At 35.4% G+C, this 27,501-nt stretch overlaps 1 protein-coding gene across 1 annotated transcript in view; it reads left to right on the top strand.

The window, feature by feature from the left end:
• SEC63 (SEC63 homolog, protein translocation regulator) overlaps positions 1-27,501 on the top strand; it is a 58,138-nt gene that overhangs the window by 21,406 nt on the left and 9,231 nt on the right. Inside the window, exons 4-16 of the mRNA XM_056486584.1 lie at positions 2,049-2,161; positions 4,511-4,572; positions 7,700-7,758; positions 8,447-8,497; positions 10,979-11,087; positions 13,533-13,627; positions 16,136-16,268; positions 17,419-17,511; positions 21,746-21,900; positions 23,697-23,844; positions 25,319-25,401; positions 26,828-26,887; positions 27,111-27,269. Of these exons, the coding sequence (XP_056342559.1) occupies positions 2,049-2,161; positions 4,511-4,572; positions 7,700-7,758; positions 8,447-8,497; positions 10,979-11,087; positions 13,533-13,627; positions 16,136-16,268; positions 17,419-17,511; positions 21,746-21,900; positions 23,697-23,844; positions 25,319-25,401; positions 26,828-26,887; positions 27,111-27,269 (1,320 nt within the window). The remainder of the gene's footprint in view (positions 1-2,048; positions 2,162-4,510; positions 4,573-7,699; positions 7,759-8,446; positions 8,498-10,978; positions 11,088-13,532; positions 13,628-16,135; positions 16,269-17,418; positions 17,512-21,745; positions 21,901-23,696; positions 23,845-25,318; positions 25,402-26,827; positions 26,888-27,110; positions 27,270-27,501) is intronic.

The raw sequence follows: 27,501 nt of genomic DNA, 5'->3' as shown, positions 1-27,501 counted from the left end.
CATGTTGTCATAAGGACTAACTGAATGAAAGGCAGAGGTTTTAAAAGGGGGATGAAAAGATGGTTGTGAAGATAGATAGCTGAAGTAGGGCTCAAGATAAGAGTTCAAAATCTCAGTGTGTTTCTTGCTATCAGGCAATTTCTGTTAAATCTTTTGAAAGTTAGAACTATGTGAAAAATTAACAGATTTCTTCTGTTACCATTCAACCTTGAGAGTTGTATCCAGTCCTGCTGATAAAGTGATACAGATGCTGAAGTGTAGCTAGATAATGAAACAGTTACTGTTGTTAAAAAAAACCCCAAAACACCAGCAACCCCCCCACCCCCCCAAACTTCAAAAAATTAAAATGGTTGCAGATGTAAGCACTTTAAAGTTATGATACACAGTAATTCACTTTGCATTCACACTTTAGTCAAGATTATATTTTTATTTTATGTTAGCATATATGTTTATAACAAGAGGCTTTTTTTTCTCAAGAGCCACAGCAACAAAAAGTCCAGATAATATAGTTAGACCAGATTTTATATGTAATATCAGCACTGTATTTTGAACATAGAATAGCTTTTTGAAGCACACCACTTGAATTCACTAACATATAAGGTGCTCAAATATTAATGATTTATTTAATAAATATCTGTACTGCATCTCTATGTAAGTATCTGTGTTTTAGAGATGGGATCCAAGGCATAAAGATGAATCTCAAAAGTTATTACATACAGGCACACTCTGTGTTCCAAGCAGACTGCCACCAGCTGTCCAAGGCTACTAAGCACTTCTGTAAGTCAGGCCTAACTTCTGTAGCCTAGCTTTGGAAAATGAAGAGTAAGCAATTTATGTAGATGGAAAACTTGTCAACTTGTCAGGAATTTTGTGCATCTCTGAGTCAGAGAGAAAAAATTAGTTTTGTTTTTTACAGGCAGCATTCATGTAAGCCAAGAAAACACATCTCTATTCAAACATTTTGGATTTTTTTTCCTTCCCTTTATTCTTTTTCCCCTACTTTCTAGCTTCTCCTCCCTATCTGGCATTCTTCATCTAGTCTTGAAACATCTGCTTTTAGTTGAAGTCTCATTTATAATGGAGTAAATTCATCCTGTGCATTAAATGAGGCAGGCATGCTGTTGAAAAATAATGTTGGGGTATGGCAGAGTGTATAAAGTGAGATAAAGTAACAGCAAGTGAAGCCTCAGGGTAGTTTAATTTCTAGTTTAAATTTATTGAAATACTACCATAATCTGTAAATAAATTCTTGTGTGTTTATTATGCAGTTAAGGTTAGCATGCTAAGCTTCCCTGGCACAAAATATTGAAAAGTCTTCTGGTAATTGTTGTTGGAAACTTAGCAGATAACATACAGAAAAATCTTTAGCTTACTATAAAGTTTTGTTGGTTTTCTTGAGTACTGAAGTTCACAGCTGGAAATGAATGCACAGGCTATTTTGTTGGTGGCATTTAACAACATGCTGGAGTAGAATAAAAATAAATCTTTCTCAGGTATAGGTAATGTATTCTCTCTGTTCAAGAAGTTTGCAATAATTTATGGATAGGATGATTCTAGTCAAAGACATTTTTAAGTGGCAGGGAAATCTGCTGTTCCTGGTGACTGACATTTTTTTCTGCATACAAACTGCAAGTGGATCATCATGCTTGATTTATGAAATATGCTTAAATAGAAGAATATTGCAAGTGAGAATTCCTTGTATTCATAAATGTGTTTAAGGTTTGCCAAACAGATAAGGAATCTTTCCTTTTTTTTTTTTTTTTTTTGTTCCTATGGGTAAATAATCCAGAAAAAAGCCGGTGTTCAGTCATCTGAGTATCTTTTAGTTAGATTATGACTTCTGTCTTCATTTAAAAACATAATGGTTGTAAGAATGTTGTCAGAAAAATAATAATGTTTTCACGAAATACGTAAATAGTTTCATGACCCTGTGTTAGAATATAATTCTTCATTGAATGGTTCAGAAAAATACTACACAATGTGTATTAGGATTTTATATATAAGAATGAATTTCATTTATTAATAAATGCAACCCTTTCCTTTTGAAGGGAGCAAGTATATCGGAAATAAAGAAGCAGTACCGTGCACTGTCCCTAAAATACCATCCAGATAAAGGAGGAGATGAAGTCATGTTCATGAGGATTGCTAAGGCCTATGCAGCGTAAGTTTATTTTTAGCCTATGAAAAAAGGGGATCATAATTTTATGGGGAGGGCAGCCTTTACAGTAAGAACAAGGATGGCCTAAGAAGGCATATCTGTGTTCAGATATATAACAAAAGTCAAGACGTGTCTTTCTGCAGTGTGTATTTGCTTTGGTCAAGTTAGGAAGGGTAATTTGTTTTGTACCTATCAGAATACTGTAAGGTGTTAGTTTTTTGTGTTAACTTGCATGTCACTTACGAGAAATGTAACATATATTAAATCTTAAATCCAGTATAACATGTATTAAATCTTAAAGATGACAAGAACAAAATGGGTGTTGTGATTTTTAACCAACCAACTCTGTTATGGCAATTTTGAAGTGGTGCATAGAAAATATATATACTGTTCATTTCACCTGGTGGTAAAGCCAAAGGGTACAGACAGTACTTCAGCTGTTCTGTCAGGTGAAGAGGATGTTCATTCTGGATCTGACTGTTTCCTCTCAGCTTGCCCCTGTCCCTTTCCAGTTATGCCTGCTATGCTGTTCTGATTTTTCACTTGGTGACTGTTTTATAGTACCTGTATAGTTCTTAAAGGCTGAGTCCTTGAATCTGCTTTTCCTCTAGAGTATTTTTTGGTCTTATCTCTTACAGCATTTTTATATTTTTAGTATCTGAGTGATGTCTAATATGAGAATTTGGTATAAAGGAAATCAAAATACAGGAATTTCAATACTGAGTTCAGTCACAGTACCAGTGGGATTCCCACTGTTACTGGTGTCTCTAATACACTCGCTGTCATGATGCTGATGGGAAGGCATGTGTGGCTTGAAGCCAGCTGGAGCCCATTGTTCTCTACAGAATTATAGTTATCTGTTTTTATACTCTGGTGAATTGAGCCAGGTATTTACTCCCCCCATGCTGGTGTCTCAGACTTGAGACATTCATACTTTTTTGATGCACTCAAAGTGAAATGGTTATACCACCAATTGATCCTCTCAGCTATTTATAGTTTTTTATGTGAAACAAAGGCCCCTTCATGTCCCCTTTGTGCTGAGATGGAGTCAGCTTCTTTGCAGCAGCTGTGCTGAGTTACTGTGGTCACTCAGAGCTTTACAGCATGTCACTCTTGCCCATCACCTCTGAGACTTCTTCAGTTATTGGGGTTTATTGGGTCAGTCATATCATCAGAGAACCTAGGAAGTTGGTGATTTCTGCCCTGAAGTCAGTTGTGTATATGGTTAACCTTACTGATGGAGAGTCCTGTTTGGGAAGAGGTGAGAAGGAGAACCAGCACCATGCTCACTTGAGCAGTTTGGAAATAATACTTTTTGCTGTAACACATCTGTATCACCTTGAAAATCTCTTTGTTAGTAAATTCTGGTATACCTTTTTGAACTCCTAAAACATGTATATTATTTGCTTTGCAAGCCAGTACTCAAACACTTGGTGCTACAGTTTGATCCTTCAAACACTAGTGCATGGGCTATGGTAGAGGTATATTGTGAGGTAAATGATGGTGAAGTCCCTTAGCCATCCTGTCTTGAAAGAATATAAAAGCTGCCCATTTGGTGAGTCTGTTTGTCAACAAGTGGGAGGCTTAGAAATGGTCAGGAGAGGCCTGACTTCTTCCCTGGGTTTCTTATGTTAGACAAAATCTTTCATACAATGAAAGTCATGTTTTCTGTGTTCTAAATCAGTAGTCTTCCTTCTAGTAACAAGGATTCTGTTTAGGTGGCATACAATTGCCAAAAAACTGTTGTTACTGAACAGGCACAGAAATGGTAAGACTTAGGAGATGGTGTCTTACTTAATAAAGAGAGTATTAAATTATGAAACTTGGGCATTACATGGAAAAAACCCAAGAACAGCCCAACACTGGCTGTCAAAGGCTAAAGGTCTAGAATAATATAAATGCCCATATGGGACCTCTTCTGATCAATCAATTCATCTTCCATATTTACCTTCCTTGCAAAAAAAAAAAAAAAAATTTCAACCTCAAAAAAAAAAAAAAAAAAAAAAACAAACCAAATTTCAACCTCTGTCTTTCAAAATTTACTGTGCTGTAACCTGGCATCAAAAAATACTGTGTGCTGATGGATATGTAGTCACTGTCATGAAAGGGAGATGTGATTGTGCCATCTCCTGTGTGTGATTTCCTGTCAGTCCTTAAAGAATTTGCTTGTGTATCAAGGAGGAATACACTGGTATTGTTTCCTGTTAAATTTCATACAAAAAAATAACAGCATCTGTTTAGATTTCCAAACCACCCCTAAAGGATAGTGACTGTCACATTTTAAAGTTTCTGTTTGTTAATGATTTTCAGAAATGTCTTCTATATTAACTTAATATCTCTTCTTGTAACTAGCTTAACTGATGAAGAATCAAGAAAAAACTGGGAAGAATTTGGTAATCCAGATGGACCACAAGGTAACAGTTATATGTGACAGAGATCCTGTAATCACTGTACAGTGAGATGTGCAATACCTGATCAGTCAAGAAGCACTTGGAGCTTTATATAATAACCTTCTCCTGTGATTAAAGCAACATGTCTGACCAATTCTTTGCTTGTAAAACTGGCTCTGGGAGTGGTGGCAGGGAAAGGCAAGAAAGAGTTTGCTTTACACTTCTCGAACTTTTGTATGTATGTAAGTATGGTGAAAAGAGAAGAATTTTTTTAATTAGTCAGCTTCAATAAGTTTCCAGGGAGACTTGCCAATATTGATGGAGGTACAAGCAAAAAATAGAATTCTGCTTATCAGAAACTTGTTGATTTTAAACATTTCTTCGTGTTTATGATCAAATACTAGATATGTATATTGAAAAATTAACAACTAGTCATAGTGCAATAAACATACTTTGAAAGGACTTAGGGGTATTGGGGCAGGTTGCTACACAAAATTAATCCTGGTGATGGTGTGTCAAAGTTTTACAGTAGGTGATCCAAATAAAATTAATTTAAGACTGAAAGTTAATGGGAAAGTTTTTTCCCTATTTGCAGTTGTGTGAATTGCTTGTAAAACACCTTTGTGATTGTTTAAGTGGCCTACTAAGGAAAAATGTTGCATGTTTCTAGCTGGTACTCATTACAGGCAAAATGGAGACATTTGATTAGACAAGTTATTCAACATATCTGTGTGGAATGAGTTATAGCCAGCTTGGAAATAATAAATGGAATTTGTAACTTAATTCTGAAGTTACAGGATGACATAAGGGTACTCTGTCATCTGTGCTGTAAATTCTTCTGATGAATTATATCCACCCAACATAGGACATTAATTTTTAAAGTTAAAAAACCAACCCCAGCCCTGGAACTAATGTTTCAAAGAAATAACACAATCTTCCCTCTTCCTTCAAAAAACAGCTTTGCCAACTATATCACAGTCTGACAGAGGCATATCTGATGAACTAAGGAAGTGGATCAGCTTCTTTAATTGCTGTGTTTTATAGCATAACAGATTTCTATCAACTCCTAGCTTCTAGTGCTTCCTTTGCTAGGCAAATAAGAGGTCTCTGTCCATCTCACTACAAAATACAGATAAAATCTTTCATCAGAAATGCTGTCACAATATCAGCAAAATGGTACTGTAAATTTTAATAGCTTTCCTAGGATCTTCCTGGATGCTAAATTGTTCTTTACATCCATAAGCTACTCACTTGGTGTTGACAAGGCATAATATTTGAAGTTAGGCAATTGTGTCAGTGTCCTTGAATGGACCTGAAGCTGTGACTTCAAAAGAAAACTCAGCCAAAACTTGAGAAGACACAAAGAAACTTGGTTGGCTTAGTGATTGTATTCACAAACCGAAGAGACTTTGGATTCCCAGAGGGAAAAATGAAATGATTTTTTGGCAGGCTAGCAGTTTGTACTTTGAGCGTTAAGCCTCCTGCTCTTCTGAAAACTCTGCCTCAGTCTCCAATGGAATTAAAATTCTCTGGTTTATTTCTAGACCTCTCATTATTGTTTGAGACATCTGAAGGGTGGGAGAAATCCCTGAAATTTTCTCTCCCTCTCCTTTATTCTCTAACCTTGTTCCACATTAAAATGTGAGGGACTTTCTAATTTAGTGAAATTCATCTTCTCTTTATTTATACATCTGTGGTGTAAAAACATGTATCCAAACTATGTACTTATGTCTTCTAGTTCTGTATAGACAAAGGATGGATACAGTCCCTCATAGAGGTGTTTTCTGGGCTGGGATGAAGCACATCTGGGGTTAGACATGCCCAGCCAAGTTCAATGGGGTACATCCCACCCCCTGTGCCCAGCACAGAGGAAGAGGGAGCAGCATTCCTCTATCCAGCTGAGGCAGTGTGAGGCCAGAGGCAGGCAAAAAAGGGCTTTTTGTATTTGCATTACTTGCTTCTTTACTAAAAGCAAATGCAAAATCATTCAAAGAGTGTTTATAAGCTGGTGAGGGCTATACTCTTATACTGATGAGTATAAAGGTAGTCTACTAAAGTGCCTTATGATTAAAGCCTATTTCCCCTTGGTATTTGCTGATGCTTCAGCTCAGTGAGCGTGAGTGGAGGCAAGGAGACTCTTAGATGAGAAGAGAAAGGGCTTTTTACTGAACTACTTCTGTTCCTGAAACAATTTGAGACTACAATCCTAAAGGTCAAAAACATTGTAGTAACTGAAATTTATTCCATCAGTAAAAGATTCTTCTAAAAATCTATCATCATTAACAGATTAGAGTCTGGAGATCTTCATTCTCCAGAGCAAGGCATTTCCTGTAATTTAATGTGGTAGATTACTAAGGAAAGCATGTTGTTTTTCTTTTAAGCAGGTCCTAGAAATCCATTAAGTCCTACTTTCTTTTCTTTCCCCTGTTGGTTTCATAGGACTCAGTATTGGAATAAATAGTGTTTACAAAATGTAACTTATTAACACTTGTGTCTGAAAAGCTATTTTATGCTGCTCCCTATTCAGATCTGTATGCTGGAGGTGTTAGAGAATCATGTCTTCTATTTTCTGTAACCTAACTTCTTTTGAATTTCTTTCTTTCTTTCTTATGAATCACACAGAAATTTGAACTGACAGAGTGTTTTGTGTTTACAGTTTACAGCTTAGAACATTTTCTTAGAGGGACAAACTGATAGAACTTCCTATAGGAGTAATTTGCTCAGACCATTTTCTTGCAGCTCATGTGCTTACTTAACTATATGCATTTGAACTGCTGAAAACTCTGTCATGCAAAACTAATAAATCTTCCAATCTGTGATATTTTCTATAATATATATTATATATGTTTTATGTGTTATATAATATATATTATATATATAAAAAGAAATATATAAATGTTGCCTATTTCACTGCAATATGTTAAGCTAAAATATTTGGCATTTCAGGTAAGTCCTGTTATTGCTACTTTGCATATTTCTAATCTGTTGCTTGATTTTGCTGTATTTGTTAAAATTTTGGTTATTGATGTTTATTTGCTTATTTTTGGTGGGTTGGTGGTTTTGGGTGGGTTGGTTTCTTTGTTAGACATAATGTGACTTTAAAAATGTTTCTCTATATTTTATAGTGAATTTCTTTTCTTTCATCCTACAGCTACAAGCTTTGGTATAGCTTTGCCAGCTTGGATTGTGGATCAGAAAAATTCAATTTTGGTGAGTCAGCTTACTTAGCTCAAGATTTTAAGGTGAACTTTCAAGTGTTTTTGAAAAAAGGATTTCTTAATACTGCACATTTTTAGTCAAAACACATGAATACTTTGGTCCAAGTGAACATCTTTGAAGCAGATTTCAGGAGCTGTGAGTGTTAGAGTAGCTTAAATCTAACCTTGGAGAGTAAAGTTGTGTTTGGATGGATCTCATTCTAATGACAGTGAGGTTCACTGCTACAAAGTGTGTGTTTGCTCTTACAAGGAAACACATTTAGAGCTTCTTACTGGGATTCTCTAGTTCCATTTGGTTTGCTAGTGTTGCTCTAATCATACAGGATCTAAATGTTCTTCTAGTTGTATTTGTTGCTGCAAGGTATTTTTCTTAACCACTAGATTTCTTTTGATCATCTGTCCACTGCATCACAGAAACTGACCTGTGACAGTGGGAATCATTTAAACGGATTCATATGTGAATCACATTAAACTGACACTCCTTATTTAAGCCATACCTAGTTGTATTACTTGTAAGTTGCTCTTCAGAAATAAGGACAGATATCATGCAATAAGCTTGTGATAATTTTTAGTAAGCTTGTGGTAGAACTACTTAACTGTATTTTAGCATGAAGATTAAACAAGAGTGATATTAAGTAGCCACAGTGTCTAATACAGTATGTTTTGTATTTTTTCTGTAGGTGTTGTTTGTATATGGATTAGCATTTATGGTTATTCTTCCAGTTGTTGTGGTAAGTAGTATCTGATATTCTCTTTGTAACTCAGTTGTAAACAAAGCTGTCTTACACAGAGTTCTCATGCTTGCCTTTTGTAGACAGTGCAAGTGAGCTGTTTTTTGAAAGCTGGTGTTTTCTTTTATTGTGAAAAAACTGTAACTGCTGTAGAGTTTCCAGAAAAATGCAGTGCTATGGTAGAGAGGGGACTCCATGGAAAATACTGGATATCACAAGAGTTACTAAGTTATGTAATTTGTCTTGTAGCTTCTTTCTCAAAAAAAAATAATGGGGTGATGAGCTCAAGAGGATATTCAGTGGTGTTAAAGACTGAGTCTGACTGTCTCTAGCTGGTGGTGCTAGAATTATTGCAGGTGGAGTAGGTGGTGGATTTGGTTTTTCCTGGCTGCCTTTGTTTTCATAACTTCAGTTTTTATTGATCTTCTGTACACCATGAGATGTCTGCCATTGACATTGCTTTGTGTGAGGAATCAATTGGTAGGTGAGTGTTATTTCAGGACTTGGGCTTGCCCTACAGTATTGCTTTTGAACAATGTCCCTTACCCAGTGATTGTGCATTTGGGATGTGGTATGAAGCAAGATTCAGAAAACTGAAACCGAAAACCCCTCGTGTTCTTGAGAAGATTTTCATTTGAAAAAGTGTCCTGAGGTCTTGGCAGCTGCTTGCATCAGTGTGTGCAGAGACTCAGAGAGACATTATCCCTTCTCTTTGAGTCTTTCTGTAATTGAAAATGTATTTTAGAAGATTAAATGTGCTGACTTCAACAAAGAGATGAATAAAAGGTCCAAAATCCAGGAGGCAAAAATTTTTCATGCCTTTCCTTTTAGGATTCAGTTGATGCTTTTGTGTATGCACATACTTTTAGTGATTTACACAGGTTTATCATAGCTCAAGTGAAAGGAAAACAACCTTGCTGTTGGTACAAAGAAATGTTCTGAGCACAGAAAAAATATTCTGCCTCTTGCCCCATACCAGATGTAGACTTGTATGTTCAGACTTGTCACTGTAAATTTCTTTTATAAGTAAGCGAAGAGGAATAGTCATTTTTATGGAGCAGGTTATTTTATCATTTCATTTTAGATCAGACATACAAGATAATTCATGCCTCTAATGGGTCTGTTTCTCTTTCATGAATCAATAAAGAAGGCGAACTTAACTACAGTGTAGTCATCCTATGTTTGATGGGCATCTAGAATAAAGTAAGGCTACTTCTACCCTTTGAATCCAGATTAATGAAAAAGGACATAATGATAAGTAGTTCTTTCCAGGCTCTCACTGACCTAAACAATGTCCTGTACATGAGGCAAGAGACAGGAGCTGTATCTGCAGAAGAAGTTAAGGCAGCCTTATTCATGTAGGTTTGGAGTGGCTAGTTATATTTTTCTTCCAATACCTGTACTCATACAAATATTTGATAACTGTGGGATTATAATTAATTTTTAATGCAGAAAAACGTTGTAGAAAGTTGTGTACTATTTTGGGTCAGCATTCATTTATTCGTGGAGGAATCAAGTTTAATTTATTAAAAATTTTGTTGGAGCCAGTCCTTGAGTATTTCCCAAATAATTAAGTAGATTAGAGAATTATTTCAATAGTGGGGGAATTCACTATTATTAAACTAATAGTAGTAAGCATCACTTACTACTTTACTACTTGTTGCTCTTCACTGATAGTAAATTTCACAGTAGATTGAGGAGTATCTTTGATATATTTTCTTATGTTAAATGAGCTTTGCTTACATGGAGGAGTTTAATGAACAGATTGCAGTTTATAATGCAGTACACCATTTTTCTGAAAATATATTAGAGAGTACAACCACTAGAGTGAGTTCCATAATCTGAGTCATTGGTGTAATGCTAATTAGGCAGTTATCAGAGTGTTGGCTCTTCTTCTGTCAACCTGAAGGTGTATGGCTTAATTCTGAAAATTTGAAGTAAGGACCCCGCACCACCTCCAGTTTCCCCTTCTGAAAAGCACTTTGTAATCAGGTAACTTAAATCACAGTTTTACAAATTTTCTTATAGTGAAAGAAATCTCTTCGTTCTTAGGTCTTGGCCTGCCTAAACTAGATTTGAATGCTGAGTTGCACTGTAACGAGTTACCACATCACGTATAGAAAGTGGCAAATTGGGTGAATTTACTGTTTAGTGGATTCATTAAAACAACACCAGAAATAAACCAAGCAGTGCATATGTGTACAGGTGTATGTGCTGGGGAAAATTTCTCTAGGCTAGAGGTCATTTAAAAATGTTTAACATTAGATTCTCTCAGATGAAATTATCAGTGTGCTTTTAAAGTTTGTGTCAGCAAATATATTTTTTTTCCCTTTTCCTTTCTGAAATTGAGTTCACCTCAACATTGTTAATATCAGTTGGGCTGAATTATCTGGTTATTGACAGACATGAGGTCATGCACTGTGGCTGTTTTGATGCTTGCTGTTGTAGCTGACATCAGTCTGTTCTTGTTGAATATTTCAGGGCTCTTGGTGGTACCGATCAATACGATACAGTGGAGATCAGATTCTCATCCGAACAACTCAAATATATACATATTTTGTCTATAAAACCCGGAACATGGACATGAAACGTAAGGAAAAGGCATCTTGAACTTGTAGATGTGTTCATCTGGAAGTGTCAGTCTGCTGACATTAAAACACTTCTATTTTATAGGCTTTAATTAGGTTAAAGTAATGCTTCTGGTTCCTTTAGAGTGTTTTTAAAACTTAATTCTCTTCCAGGTGAAGAATACTCTGTAAGAAGAATTAAATGTTTGGGAGGGGGAATTGTATAGATCTATATTTATGTCTACGTATACATGAAGAAAAAGAGGTGTATTGTATATTGGGAAAAACATGCTGACCTGCCTGTAGCCCTCAGTTGCCAGTAGGAGCCAACCTCTACCTGTGTGTTTTCTTCTGTTAGTGTAAAAAAAAACAGGCTTTGGAATTTTTTTAGGGGCTTTATAAAAATTTTATTTGCATAAGAAATGAAACATTGTTTTTAGATGTTAGAATCGACAGCTAAGTTTCTGTTAAAAAATTTGCTATCAATTTTATGTTATTTTGTTACTTGATTGTAGCTTCCAATATACTAACCTTATGTGTCTACTCCCTGATTTTAAAGAAATAAATCCCCCATTTTTCTGGGGAGAACTGTAGATGTATTTCATTGGTGCAAAATTGTGTCTTTCAGTTTAGGGGCTGGAATAAGCCTTAAGAATTGGCAGAGTATTACTTAGTTCTAGATTGGATTTAACTATTTAGTTCTAGATTGCATGCTCAGAGCAACTGAAAAGCAGAATAGAAGAACCCCCTAAACCTTCTAAAAAGGGTTCATAAATATATTTTCTTACTCCTTTGAATTGCGCTGTTTTTCAGCTTTAAATTTGCTGGAAGATTGCTGAAATCTGCTCTTGATCCATCGTTTTCCTACAAAGTAGAAATGCTTCATAGATGATCCAAATGGTGTAGGAAATAAGAGTATGGAAAGATGCCACTCTTCTATTCACAGGACACATGGGTTTATGTGTGGGATTAGTTCAGACTGGTTTATACTCTCTTTTGTCATATTCTTGTGCTTTTTCCTATCTCCAGCTAGGTGAGAAGAGAGAGAGTAGGTGAGAATTTAGGGAAATCACTTCCTTTTTCAGACTTGCTCTTTATAGTAGATTGTTTTATATTGAACCTTGTTCATAACCCAGCTTTGAGGTTTGCCTCCTAAAGATTGGTTAAAAAGTTAACTCTAGGTTTAAGTGGCCTTATTTAAGGGTTTAGCATATTTAAGTAGTTCCAGGATCAGAGGCTGGTCAGTTTGTTCTCCTGAGGTCTGTTGTGCAGTCTGAATGAAAACTGAGGTGCAGCTGAGGTGGCTTAGACAAACCACACAGTGATCAGGCAAGGCTTTTGCTTCATTGTGAAATTCCATTGTAGTGTGGTATATCAATGTCAGCAAATGTAATCAAACCAGGCTAGGGAAATGATGAGACAAATCTGCATAACTTGCCTTGTTTTAAGGTATTTTTTCAAGCTTCAGGACAAACAAACTTTCAGAATCTCCTTTCCTGGAGATTCACCGTTGTTGATCTTAGATAATGGGAAGATATTTATAGTCATCTCAAAGTCTTCAATATGCTGTGCTGAGGAAGTGAATAGATAATCGAGCATGGAAATGAAAATTGGTGCTCAGGGAACTTGACTCATTGTTAGTTTGAATTCACTGGGCACTGCAGGTAGGCAAAAATAACTTTGACTTGCTCCTGAGAGCTCTTGCTCAAAATACAGGAGGGAAGCTTGAGTAACTGCTGCTGGAGAAGTTATTTTAACTGGAGCAAATGATTCTATGAGCTCTCTCTGATTGTCTATGGCTGAAGGGTCTGGTATGTTCATGAGCAGAAAGCTCACAATGGGACTAAAACATCCAGTTGTCTAGGGCTTTCATTTCAATTATACTCGCTACAGAATGTTTTGTATGGGGTTTTCCTAATCACATTATGAAAAGAGCAATCCATCATCTCTGCTCAATTTATTTGCAGGGTTATTTATAGAACTGCTTTTCTAATAATTACAAGAATTTTCCTTGTGAATTTTCAGTGCTGATTGAGCAGAAGATAGAACTGAAATTTTATCCTTCCTGCCTTCCTCTTCCATAGACATTGTGGTGCTGCTGCAGGCACATGGGTTGCTGAGAGGAATGGGTCTGTGAGCATGCAGAAGTAGTCAAACTGCTATGCAGTGATGTCTCCTAGTCCTATTGAAGTCTAATTATGTTTTTTCCAAGACATTAAGTGTCAAATCTGGACTCGATACCATGCAAAATTGAGCCTTGAATCATCTCTTTTCTCTTGTGCCAGACATTGATTCCTGCCTCTTTTGCCCTGTGGCAGTAGTAACTGATCCATTAAGCAGAGAACATGGATATTCATGGTTGTTGGGTGGAGAATGGGAGTAAGCTTTATGGCTAAAGGTTCTGAAGAAATCAGTTGGTGGCTTAGGATGTTGATATTTTCTTTGTCTGACTCCAATTATCTTTGCAGGGCTTATCATGGTTTTAGCAGGAGCATCTGAATTTGATCCTCAGTACAATAAAGATGCGACGAGCAGACCAGCAGACAACATCCAGATACCTCAGGTCAGTTATATCAAGAGGTGTTTTAATTGACCCCTTCAAGAGACGAGGCGGGTGATGCTTCTAGGTGACCAGCTGACAGAATTCCAGGCATTAACTTTATAGAGAGGCATCATGTATCCCTTCAGAAATAGGAGTCAGAAGCTCGACTTGATTTAAACTTTTTTAAAAAGAAAAGAGAGCATTAATGATGCTTATTTTAAATTGAATTGGTTTAGTATATAGACTGCTGCATTGGGCTTTTGGGGAGGCACAAAGCAAATAGGAAATTAGACTGTTAATCCTTAAAAATATTGAGTATTGACATAAGGAGGTGATCACCATTTCATTTTCTTTTAAATCATTAACACAAACCTGGTTGAGTGCATTAACAGTAAAATAGAATTATTATCTGATGTCTGAATTAGTAATATCTTTAAATATCGTGAAGATTCCTCCATGAATATCTGTACCCCTCTGCTTGCCTTTTATATTCGTTTCCATTTAGTGTTTCCAGTGGCATCAGAGATGTCTTAAGTGCATACTGTGGCAAATAAGACTTTCTAAGTGTTTTAAAAATTCTTATTTATCAGAAACTAACACTTGGATTTAAGAAGTTTAAAGCACAGTATACAAAATGCTCCAATGAAAATGTTATGAGTTGGCAAAAAGAGGGAGAAATAATCTCACAGATTTAACCTTTGCATGCACACAATTTAATTTTCGTGTTTTAAATGTGACATAGACATAAGGGGTATCTCAGTATTATTTTCTTTTACTTAATTGTCTCTTTTACAAGTTCTTTATGTTGTGGACTTTGAGTAGAAGAATGAATTCCAGTAAAGTCGGGTTTTTCAGCAATGGGAGCAAAAGGTTGGGAAAGATCACCCTGATCAATAGTTCTTCACTCATGCTGTTGCCAGCCTTGGCATTCTGCAAGGCCTTTTACATTTCATCATTCATTATTTAAAAGGCAGTCAAGCCTTCTCTAACCATATCCTGCTGAGAAGCTGTTCCAGAACGTGTTGTACTAGTAATTAGGAATCTTGTTTGTGACCAATTTATGTCCTTGGTTTTTATCATCACTATTCTGGAGTCTAAACAATTCTTGCTGTATATATCCTTATGCATCTGTAGAAGCAATAGCCCACTAATTATCTTTTTGTCTTTATTTGCTAAACTAGAAAAGTTGCTGTCTTTCATTCCTCTCTATTCCAAAAAGCTCATTTTGCTCCTCCTGCTATGTGCTGAACAGGGTAGTGTTCTCAGTTGATATATTTCTAAATTTTACATTTTTTTTAATCATTTTAGAATTGTCCACAGTATTCTGTGTTAAGTCTTAACAGTGCCTTAGTTAGTGTATTAGTTGGTATATTTCTGCATGCAATAACTTTCAGCATACTCTTTTCCATAGTTGTTTTATATGTTTAATACAACTAGAGTGGGATCAGTAAGTTTTCAGAATTTTCCCATCTTAGGTATTTCTGTTTTCCAGCTAACAGGTTTCCATCTTTGACCTGCAGTTCTTGTTAGTATGCAAGTACATGACTGCATTTTATGACAGATTTTGTTCCCTTTCTAAAGGTCTAGTACCAGTGTCATTTGTGGTTTTTTTCTGACAGAACAGTTCACTGAAGCATCAGTACAGAAGGATATTGCTTATAAGTTCTGCTAGTGTATCCTGCTTTTGGGGCCATGATCAATGTTCCCATTTTCCACAAAATTCTCTTTTCGAAGTTTTACTGCACTTGATCTGGGGTTACACCAGGATGTGCTTGTAAGAAACTTCTTGTCAGAAGATCTTTTTTCAAGTATGGGGAGAGACTGGTCAAAGGTTGGTGTAGGTTAGCTGTTGATATCCAAAGTTCTCTTTTTGTCTTGAGATTTTGGAATTTTTATCTCTCTTCAGGTAACTTTTTGAGCTAAAAAGTGAAGCTTCTGGGCCATGTACTTATCTGAGCTACTGTTACTCAGACCTGTTTGAACCATGGGTCTTGGTCCTGTGGGGATCAGGAAAGGTCATCCTGAGTAAAGAGCACCACGCTTTTTTCTAGCTGGTGTGGTGTATAAAGAAGTTAAAATACTTGATCTTCAGCCTACCAGGGATTTCAGGCTTGTAAACTTCCTTCCTGTTTTACCTGAAATTATTCCTAGGGAAGCTTTCTATATTTAAAAATATGGTTGAATCTAGTAAACCTTGCCAATAAAATCAGATATTAAAAATATTTATCTGTCAATACAAATTTACTTAACGAATTTACTTAACTTGTCTTTACATAAGACAAGTTTCTTGCATGCAAATTTTGCATGCCCCATGTTTGCACGTTGAAAGAAGGCATATAAAGATACTCTTTGGAGCTGGGTTTTGTTGGCTAATGTTCATCCCTAAAGAAATTTCCAAGGAAAAGTTACTTAAACTCTTGCTTTTGTAAATATACTTTTTTTTTCCTTCTGAACTGTTCTCCTGTATTTGCTTGTCTTTAGTAATAAAATAGCTAATTTAGCTGTTTGTGTTTACCTATTTTATTTTAGCTAATCAGAGAAATTGGTGGCATAAATTTAAAGAAGAATGAGCCTCCTCTCACCTACCCTTACAGTCTGAAAGCCAGAGTTCTGCTGTTGACTCATCTTGCCCGGATGCAAGTTCCTGAAGTTCTTGAAGAAGGTAATGTCTTCTCCCCTAATCAGATATTACTGGAAACAGAGCAAGATGCTGCATGGTACAGTACTTTTGATTCTTGTGCTATAGAGAGTTGAATGGATCTCTGCACAATAGTCTTTATGGAGGCTGCTTAGTTTTTCAACTTTAATGACCCTTTAGAGCATTTACTCACTCTCCTGACAACCCTGCAATACTGACTGATGCTTTAATGCTTTTGGCTGTAAATATGGCTTAGATAAATTGTTTTTGATTTTTGTAATAGAATAAAAAGTTAAACGTGAAGTATATTTGCTTTTCAGAGCAAAGAAATCCCAGATCAGCATAATGTTGCTCTCTATATAATTTCCCTGTATATTTCTTTTTGGAGGTTTTTAGCCTGCTATGTGAAACAAAGATGACAGGATTAGAACTTTTTTTTAGATATCAGTTACCTGTGAGCTTGGGTTTGTGTTTTGGAATTTTTAATACTTGTAAATACTCAAACTGAAATGTTTCTAAATGCATTTCTTTAGTTTCAGCCATGAAAGCCATAGTTTTATGCTGACTGGCAAAGCTGAGATGTTCTACATTTTAATGGAAATAACAAAATAACCAAACCGAAACCAACAAACCAAAGAAAATGCTTTGCTTAAAATTTTTCAGTTCCTTTAAAAAAATAAAAATCAGTTTTAAAAAGTAATGAAAAATATCTCATCTTACCTTTACTTAGTTACTGTTTGTACTTAGAACGTCACAGAACTGCATTCAAAATAAGTTGGTACCTTGCAAATAATGTTTTTTGCAAAACTGGTGTTTCTCTCAAAATTTAAATCCTTTTTTTAACCTGTAATTACCTAAAGAATTAATGTGTTTTTAATATGACTGGTAAATTGTCTATGCCATCATGTTTCTTCTTATTAGATGAATCTAATAAGTATTGTTTCGTTTAGTGTGGAAGCTCATAGACAAAATTTGTTTCCTCTTAGCACTTTCATTTTCCTGCCTTTTTAAAGGAGTGTTACAGATGGATGTATCAGTGAGAATAAAGTGGCAGTTTTGGTAATACAAGAATGAATAGAAGTGAAGACCATGCCATTAAATGGTCCAGTTCATGTGAACTGATTGTTTTTCCTAAAAGTAGTACAGCATAATTGCAGCCAGTTGTATCTTGCAGATCAGCAGTTTATCCTTAAGAAGAGTCCTGCACTACTTCAAGAAATGATTAATGTGATCTGCCAGCTAATAATAATGGCTCGAAGCAGGGAAGGTAAGAAAAGAAACTGTATAATTAAACCAAGAATATGTTTCTTCATTGTGATACTTCATAAAGTCTTTGGTTCTTGTGGAAAACTTAACCTGTGATATTTGGAAATGCCTAAATGTACTTTTGCTCTTTTTACTGTAATGAGAGAGTTCTCTATTTTGAGGATTGAAATGCTGCTGCTTCTGCCAAGCTCTGCTCTGAAATCCTGAATGTGTCCCCTGCTTGTAATTTTTGCAATTAAAGTTTCTCCTTAACTGCAATTGAAAACCTTTTCTTGAAGATGTGGTTCATTTTTAGTAGCAAAGCATTTAGTATAAGAATTGTGTTCTTTTCATTTACATTTCTACAGTGTTTTCTCTCATCTTATGAGTGCCTCTTGTTTTTTAGATAATTTCTTTGCCATTATTTCTTTGTATATTATTCATATTTCTCCATATCAGAATTCTATGCTTTTTAGTCTGCTGTGTAGTTTTATTCTGAATTTGTAGGGGCAGGTTCTTAGCTGTAATTGCCATAGAAATTCTAATTTAATTGAAATAGAATATTTAGGCATTTTTCTTTCCAAAAAAAAATTGTAAAAAGGCAGTTATTCAGAAGATAGTTCCTGGCAGTGTAAGGGAGCAAAGACTTGGATATCATTCCTTTATTGCACCAAACATAGTCAAGGCATTTTTTTATGTCAAACTGGTGACCATTTCTTTTGCTAGCAAACAATACTTACTGGTTGATCTGTTTCAGTCAGATCTGATCAATACTTACTGCTTTTAGTAGACCAAAACTCCTTTAATGAGCATTGATAGCCTTCTAGTAAGAATGGTTTTGGGAAAGATATTTCTAGAACTATTGCAAGTGGTGCTGGAAATTGTGCTCCATAACAAAATAAAGTGTGAGCAGGTAAGGATGTTGTGTGCTATCTTAGATTTTTTTTTTTTTAATTTGGGTAGTAATTTTTAAAAAAATACCTGAACATCCAAGATACTGTAAAATACTTCAAGGCTCTGAAAAATATCTTTAGAGATGGCCTAGATGGCCTATGTATATTTTAGTCAACTAGCAAATAGTTGTTATCTCTTGTGCAAAATAAAACGAAAATAACATAGGCAGAAGTTTTTTTTGTGCAACAGAACTAGAAGTCTTTGAAAAATGAGAAACACCTCTAGTTCTTCCTGTAAAAGCTGAAACAAGATACTGAGCAGAGTGCCTGATATACTTTGCAACTGAAATGACCTTAAGGTATTCCTCTAGTTCTGAATATTACTTAGTACTTTCTTAATTCGCTGGTAAAATAAATATTTATTGATGCATTGTTCCTAATAAATTGTTTTGAAGTTCCCAGAACTTAAGATTTTAACTTTGTAATGCACTTTGTAATGCATTGACCCTGTTTTTGATGACTGCACGTAGAGAGAACTGTGTCACCCTGGGAAACAGCTGGAAATTGTAAAGGTGGCATTGGTTTGGTTTTGTGTGGCTTGTGTTTTTTTTAAGATTAATAAAATTGAAGTTAGGTATGGAAATTTTTAAGAGACTGCTTTGCTTAAGTTTGTATTTGTTGCCATAATTTTAAGTGGCTTAAAACTTAACTGCAGTTGGTTTTATGGTTATTTCGAATTTTCACCTGAATCAACCTTGACACAGTACATAAAAGGATCACATGCTACAGTTAGTCATAGATTTTCAGCAGTTCTGGCTCTGTGAAAGTACAAAGGTAGTGGCATGTGTTAATACTGTCTAAAGAAATATTTTGGGTACAAATCATACTTTGTGAAACTTAAATTGATAGTGGGATGAGAAGTGTGATTTTGTGCTGCTTTACTGTCTTTCAAATATTCTGAAATGTTTTTGTTACTATTAGAAGCTTAAAAATGTCTGCAACAATTTATGCTTACCTTGTAATCAGGTGTTTTGAAGAAAGACAGACACTTGATATGAATCTTCTCGATCTTGGCACTTAGTTTTGCTTTGTGTCATCTCTTACTTGGTTTGTTCTGTGACAATTTAACTAATACCTGAGAACCAGCAGCTGTAAATTATTTTCATGGCTTCCTTGAGATGATCCTTAAGTATGATAAGTAGATAGCTGCCTTGCCAAGTGAGGTGTTTGCTGCCAAAAACATGGGATGTGCTCCAGTAAGTACCTGCAGAAGTTAGGCATCTGTTCAGCTGTCCAGTCAAAGCACATTCCTTAATTCAGGTTGGAAGCTGCAGAGTAATGAAGAGGTTGTGGCTTGACCCAGGTGTAAGCCAGCCCTTCATAAGCAACTAAAGTTTGCTTTTGGGATTGACTACTTTAATGTCATATGTTGGGTTTAAACTGAAAGAGGGTGGTTTTAGATAAGAAATTCTTTGCTGGTAAGGGTGGGGAGGCACTGGCACAGGTTGCCAGAGGAGCTGTGGGTGCCCCATCCTTGGAAGTGTTCAGGCTAGGTTGGATCATGAGACTGATCTAGTGGAAGGTGTCCCTACCCAAGGCAGAGGGTTGGAACTAGATGATATTTGAGGTCAATGCAAGCTATTTTATGATTCTATATTTTTGTTCAATTTAATAACCTTACATTAAAGGTCATCTTGTATTGTGCAATTTGACAATCAGAAGCTGTCAAAATAGGTACAGCAATGACATTAATTCTCTGGTAGGGGCATTTGGGGGATGTTAAAAGCTATCTTGTCCTCAGATCCACTCAGGGAATATAAAGAGCTGTGTTCTTTTCGGGGAACCAAGATAATACTTTCCAACTTTAAAATACTTTTCTACTGTTACATGGATGATGAGTCAATCCTTTAAGAAAGAGAGTATTTTCGACTCTGACTAGTGCTCTGTGGTCTCAAGGCTCTAGGTGAATTTCCTGCAAACGACAGTTTGTCAGAAATTATTTAGGATTCTTTTATTGACTTGGTTTGCAGTGTGGTTTTTTACCTTTAAAAAAAATCCTGTGACTTTCCTTAGCAGCAGCAGCCAAAAAAAATTACAGGGGACGTGGAAGCTGAGTAAGATGGAAAGTAAATGGAGTGTTACTTGGTTGGGACATTAATCTTTCCATTACTACTTTTTTTTTTTTTTTTTAAAGGTCGAAATTACATTTTTCTTAGTTACCTGTGTGTCTAGCCAGGTAGATCCATTTGTGTTTCTCTTTGCACTGCATATAATTGTCACATGTCTTTCCATGTAATTTGGTTTGATAGCTTGGTGTAATTAGTGAAGAAACAGACAATTTGAAGAGGAGAGGGGCAGCAGAAGCAGAGGGAGCAGGGATCTTTCATGTGCATACCCTCATACCTGCTTAGAAATATGCAGTGAGATAGTAAGTGGTCTGAAATGAGTTCTCTAAACAGGGATTATGAGAAGTTTTATTTATGAATGAATGGTTGTCAAAGTTATGTTGAAATTTGTGTCTGCCTTGCTTTTTAATTTCTTTGCAGATGTGATGAGATTAATAATTGCTAAGTGGGTTTGTTTTTGTTTTTTTTTTTCTTTTGTTCTGTTCTGGCTAAGACTTTTTCTCCTTGTCTACTTTATAATAATTTTAATTATGAATGTAGGCTTTTTTGTACAGTAAAATATGAAAAGAATTATATTATTAGTTTCTAAAAGAAAAGTCAAAGAGATGTTTGTTCAGATACACCTTTTAACCAATAAGTTTATTTATAAAAGTCATAAATTTGATATTTTTACAGCTCTTCTTACTGCCTTCTAACATAATCTCTGCTTAGCTTCAATTATAAATATAGTTTTTTTTCTTGCATATGTTAGGCTGCTACCTATATGTTCATTCTTCAAGATGAAAATATTATGAATAATGTATTATATTGTAAAAGATTAATGTTTAATGATAAATTAAATTCATATTAAACATGTTATGAACACACATACATAAAACATACAAATATAAAATAAGTTTGTTTTGAGGCTGCATTTTTTTTAACTGAATTGATGAAATTTTTGTCTGTAATAATTACATAGATACATTGTTCCCTGAGACAGTGTTAGATGGAAGTCTTTCCCTTCCTTAGTGTTCAGCTATGACATCCTAAACAGAGGAAGGAAAATGTTTGCTGGTCTATGTGGCTGGAGTGAGAGTAAAAACATTGCCTAATTAATTATACTGAACATTTAAAAATGTCTCTTACTTTTGCTTGGTGGACTGGAAATAAGGTTTTCTGTAATACAGGTATGCATTGGAAAAGTATAAGAAGAAAAAAAATTAAAAATTTTGTTGTTTGTTTCATTCTCCCCAAGAAAGGGAGTTCCGTGCTCCATCTTTGGGATCTTTGGAAAATTGCATGAAGCTTTCCCAGATGACAGTCCAGGGACTTCAGCAGTTCAAGTCTCCCCTTTTACAGCTGCCTCACATTGAAGAGGACAATCTGAGGAGAGTTTCCAATCATAAAAAGGTATAAAAATACAAATGATACTTGGCAACCTCTTAAAATGCTGTCTTCTACTTCTTTTTCCTATTTGTGGCTAAGGAAGCAAAGTCATGAATTAACTAAGAAAAGAAAAATAGATTTATTTTTAGGGAACTCAGTACAATACTTCCTAGATGTTCTGTCTGCTTTTGGTTTCTTTAAAGTCCATCTCAGTTAAGAGGTGGGAATTAGGATCAGAGATCTGTTAAGTGTAAATAAGTGTAAAAAATCATTCTGTGTTGACCTAACAAACAACAAAAACAGTTTCTTTCTTATTAAAATGTACTATCTCCTATTTAATATTATTCCAGAATGTGTCTGGAATATCCTTCTGGGACTGTTTTTTTTCTGGGGATGGGGTGGGGTGTGGAGGGTGGGGGGGGCTTGTTTGGCTTTACATTTTGTTCTTAATGTACTTTGATAGAAAATATATATGGAAGCTTACACAGAAGGATTAATAAAAGAAAAAAAAATCTGTTACTGTGGGAAGCATTGTGATCCTTTGTGTGAAAGTGTGTCTTATAAAGCTTTTGTTATGTAACTGTTGAGAAAGTGTTTGTATTTGTAGAATTTAAGGACCAAAAAGAATAGTCTTGTCTGAATACCTGCATGTGTTTCTTCACTGTTTCACCAACTGTCTCTGCATTTAAACCTGCTTCTTTGTATCTTCTGGGAATGCCTGGTTAGAAACAGCCCTTTGCTTTTCTGGAAGCTGTTGACTTTACTGATCATTTTATTGCTGTGGTTAATTTGGGTGAATCTTGAAAATATTTTTTTTATCTGATGGAAATTTTATTTAGCTTTAACTACAGCCTTAAGGGGTGTTTAAATGCTTCTGTGTCAGTGTGAAGACTAAGAATTCTTAGGTACTGCATTTTTTTAATCCTCTGAAGATGCTTGTTAATGAAATATGCAAGTAGTCATATCCTTTGGATAAAGTAAAAGATTCTCTTACAGGTATCATTGAAGACTTTAAATGCAATCTTAAACTACAGGGAACATATGAGAAAATAAGCAATTTTAGATGTATTTTTTGACATATGCATTGTAACTAAGTAAAAAACCAAATAATTTGGCTATATTATAATCCCACCTCTGTTTGCCGTGAAGGAGAGGAAAGCCCACAATTTTTAGGCTAGTTTGTACAGGATGACATGCACTGAGTTCTTCAAAAATGCAGTGCCCTAGATTGGCAGCATGACCAGTCTACCTGGATGCATGAAATTATTTTTAATAAAGCACATGCATTTACAGTGGTGAAGTGATCAAGTATTCAAATCTGTGTTTGTTTTCTCCTTTTAGCTCTGCTCTGCAAATCTTAGAAGGAGTGGATTTAGGTTTGTTTGCAGTTTAGTACAAAAAAAACCCTACACTTGCATTTGGTTGTTTCTGCTAATGTAAATCTGAAAGCACTGAACTATTCTATCTAAATAAAAACCCCTATTAGTAGGATTTCTTAGCTCAACTTACTGAAAAACCTGGCTGAAATAACAATTTTATAAGAAACTATAAAGAACCATTTCTAGGGGGTGATATACTAAGGAACACACCAATGTTCAAAGCAGTTCTATTTAGTAGGTTTGAGTGCAACCTCTTTGGTTTATTGTTTCTTGAAACATATACTTTCTAGTTTCCTACATTATGTTTTTTTTTCTAAGAGCAAATGTAATGGTGTGCATGTATTAGTAATTTGGGGACACCAGTGATGCATTATCAAGAGTTTATTTGTGGACTGTGTTCTGTGGTACCACAGGACTTCCTTTCTTCTTTTTCTATTTCAGTACAAAATCAAAAGTATTCAGGATTTGGTGAGTTTGAAAGGCTCAGATCGGCGCAATTTACTGCACTTCCTAGAAGATAAGAAATATGAAGAAGTTATGGCTGTCCTTGGCAGCTTTCCATATGTCACTATGGATATAAAACCACAGGGTGAGTGGGAGGTCCTTTTGTTCTGAGTATGTCACTCTTCTGACATTTTGATAGTTTGCTGGCAGCAAGCTTTTGGAGGATGCTGAAACACAACTCGCTGCTATTTACGTGATCTGGAAATTGCATACTTCTTTGGAGTGGTGGGTCCTCCTACATGAGAGTTACAGTCTGAGGAGATATACATTGAAACATTCCATGTATTCCCAAGCCAGCAGTATTTTCTCATATAGGAGCTTATCTGAAATTTTGTCTTTTGATTTTAATATTTCAAGAGCAATGTGGAATTCTGGTTGACATACCACTTTTATTAGCTATCTTAAACACCTACGCTTATTCCAGAATTTATGCTCAGCTTTTGTCAGCATGCAGTCATTTGTGAGGTTTTTGAGTTGGAGACTCTGATGACTAAATATTCATGGGTTCCTTTGTGATAATTCTGGTATAGTAATTTGGCTTATGTGTAGTCCCCTGTGAGAAACAAATGTTAGTAGAAGTGTCTGTTAAGGAAGCAGATGTCTGCTAATTTTGGTGTTTCTGAATGTTATTTGTGTTGTTTTGTTGGGATTTTTAAACAAGTAAACAGAAAGCTTTGTTATTGGAGCATAGGATTGTATACAATTTTGTTTATCTGCTTAAAATTCAATCTAGAAGTACCCCCCCATATTTTGACAAACAATGTTTTCCTGCCTGTAGTCTTCATTTGTCACACAGCTGCACTCAAATGTGGTATGGAGGATTAAACATGCAAATGCTTTTCTGTTTAGCTGAGTATTGCCATTATATAAAATATATGTAAGACTAGTGAACAGTAAAACTGCTTTCTCAGGGAGGGACTGGAAGGGAATAAATAAAACGTCTACGCTGGGATATAACTCTTCCTCTCCTACCTGAGACATTCTCCAGTTTATAGGTTGGAGGTATAAACTCCTCAGTGGCTCCCCTGTGGGGTATGTTTGATGTTTTAGTTAAACTAATCATTGCTGTTCTTTTATTTTCCTTTGCCTTCTCCTTAAAAAATAATTAAATGCATGATTGTTAATGTGGCATTGAAATTGAGTTGTTAATCATATGAAAGTCAGGAAAATGAAAATTATGATTCCCAGAACAAATATAACAGGGTCCCTCTGGTCATGTGTGATATTTCATGTTTCTGAAGTTTTATGGTTTAATATATAATGCACAGTATTGCAGGGTTATGGTTCCCACAGCAGCTATAACTTTGAATTTTCTAACTTTCATGCAATCAAAATTTCAGACTCATTATTGCAGTTTTATAGGTTGTTGAATTACCATCTCTAATTCTGTTAGTATATTTGAAGTTGTAAGAGACTTACTAAAAAATGCTTTGAAATTATTTTTTGTTAAAAATTCTGGAATTTGAATGCTTACGTTTAGAAGTAGCAGAAGCAATGTTTAATAGAGAAAAAGGCTTTAAAGAAGTCTAATAGATGTGTTGCTTTTCTTTTTGCTCTAGTTTTGGATGATGAAGACAGCAACAACATCACAGTAGGTTCTCTTGTCACTGTTTTGGTCACATTAACAAGACAGACTATGGCAGTAAGTATTAAGAATACTTGTTCTTTTGTGGTAACTGTGGGTGTACACTAGTAAAAAGGCATTTCTGGTTGTTTTGTAAACATAACTGTGAGGTTAAGATTTGAAATTGAGAACTTGTGCTCTTAATCCGTCCTTATGGTTTTGTTTCTGAATGAGAAAGTTTTCCTGGAATAAAATCAAAGTTCAGTCTGACCCATTGCAGTTGTCTCGGGAACGGTAAAAGAATATGGCAAGTGATACTGCTCTGAGGTTTGTAGACAACAGGAAAAGAGACATTCAGAAACTTGGTTCTTGAACTAAAATAAAATATTCACTCAAGTTCTCAGGACAGTGTTTGATTTTGCTTTATGTGGGCTCATAATGTTACAAATCTCTTGGGTGTTCTAGAGACTTTCACACACAGAATTAAACAAACTTTGACCTGTCAAGGACTACAATGTCAATATTTGCATCTATACTAATGACATAATTATCTAAGTAAAAAGAAGGTGTGAGTTACACCTCGAAGGTAAGGCACACAGCCTGAGTATTACAGGTGAGATCAGACTATTGAAGCCAGTTAAGCAGAACGTCTGTATATATAAGCTCCATGTTCTCATGCTGTGGTAGCTGAGGGTGCAGTAGAAAGTAAAAGCACTGTATCACTATGTTGGAATTGCAAAATGAAGGAAACTGAAAATTATGAGGATACTGAACTGTATTTAGAAACTGTCTAACAACATAGTGAAAATTCATTTAAGATGTTTCCTATGTGACCTCCACTAGGCAATCTGGCATAGAAACACATACATGACTGTAAAACTGAGAGCCAGCCTTTTGTATGAGGCATGGTTTTTGTGGTGGTATCTCCTATTTGCCATCTTTATATACGACAGCTCCCTGTCACTATTTTGTTTGGGTGGAGTTTTTTTTCATGGCATATAATATGTTTTGAAGAAAGAAATCATTAAAAAAAAACATTTACATAGAGGTGTCCCAGTCTACAGAATACTAACATTGTGTTGTGTCTTAACGTTTCACATTTCTGGTTTGATTTGTTGTTCTGTGTCCCTAAGTAGCAGAGCAGCTGTTGAAGTTTTTAATGCTCTGACAACTGGAGCAGAATTAGCATTTTACTACTGCTTGCTTTTGTGATATAGGATTTCTGTGCTTTATGAAACAAGTAGATTCTTTGGAACAAGATGGCATATTGCTACTAAATTTTTTTGTAATACTAAGTGATGGAAAAATATGAGACCAGATGTTTGAAATAGTGTTTAATTTTGATCTGTTAGTTCTCTGTTGTGTCTGTCACTAATAAATGAATTTGCCATGAGTAAAATATTCAGACCTGATTAAGGTGATTTAGTTTCAGTTCAAATATGAAATAAAAATTTGCTGTTGGTACAGAGAGGCATTAGTAGTTTTCATATCTTTCTCTAACCAGGAAGTGTTTGAAAAGGAGCAATCTATATGTGCAGCAGAAGAGCAACCAACAGAAGATGGGGTAAGTGAAGAGTGAATGTTCCCCTTCTAATTAAAGAGAACTTTCTTTCAGATCTTGAATTGCTAATTGTGCACTTCTCAAGCATTTTTTTCAGAAATGCCTACTGAAGTGTCCTTTGAGCTGTGCTTTCTAATTTTGGTTATCAGCTTAAAACACTTAAAGTACAGTTGAATGACTGAAATTTTATGAACAGAATAAATATTTTAATACTGCTTTCCTGCAGCAAGGAGATGCCAGCAAAGTTAAGAGCAAAGGATGGCAACAAAAGAATAAAGGAACCAAGAAAGCTTCAAAATCAAAGAAAAAGAAGCCATTGAAAAAGAAACCTGTGCCACCTTCATTGCAACCACAGAAACAGCAGAAGCAAAAACAAGCTAATGGGGTAGCTCATGGATTCAATGATATTTATACTTTCATTCAGTTTATCATATGTAATCTGATGGGGGGTTTTGTATCTGACTCTTATGTTTCAGTTTATGCTTTTGTGAATGTGTATTTTCTAAAATAGCATTTGCTTTCTCTACATTTAACAATTACTAGTGAAGTAATCAGGGAGCCACCATGGTAATGTTTACAATGGCCTGCTGAAAAGTTCTGCTCAACTATTTTAAAAA

Source organism: Oenanthe melanoleuca, chromosome 3 (genome assembly GCF_029582105.1).
Source record: "Oenanthe melanoleuca isolate GR-GAL-2019-014 chromosome 3, OMel1.0, whole genome shotgun sequence".
Classification (NCBI taxonomy): Eukaryota; Metazoa; Chordata; class Aves; order Passeriformes; family Muscicapidae; genus Oenanthe; species Oenanthe melanoleuca.
This window is presented reverse-complemented; position numbering and strand designations above follow the sequence as displayed.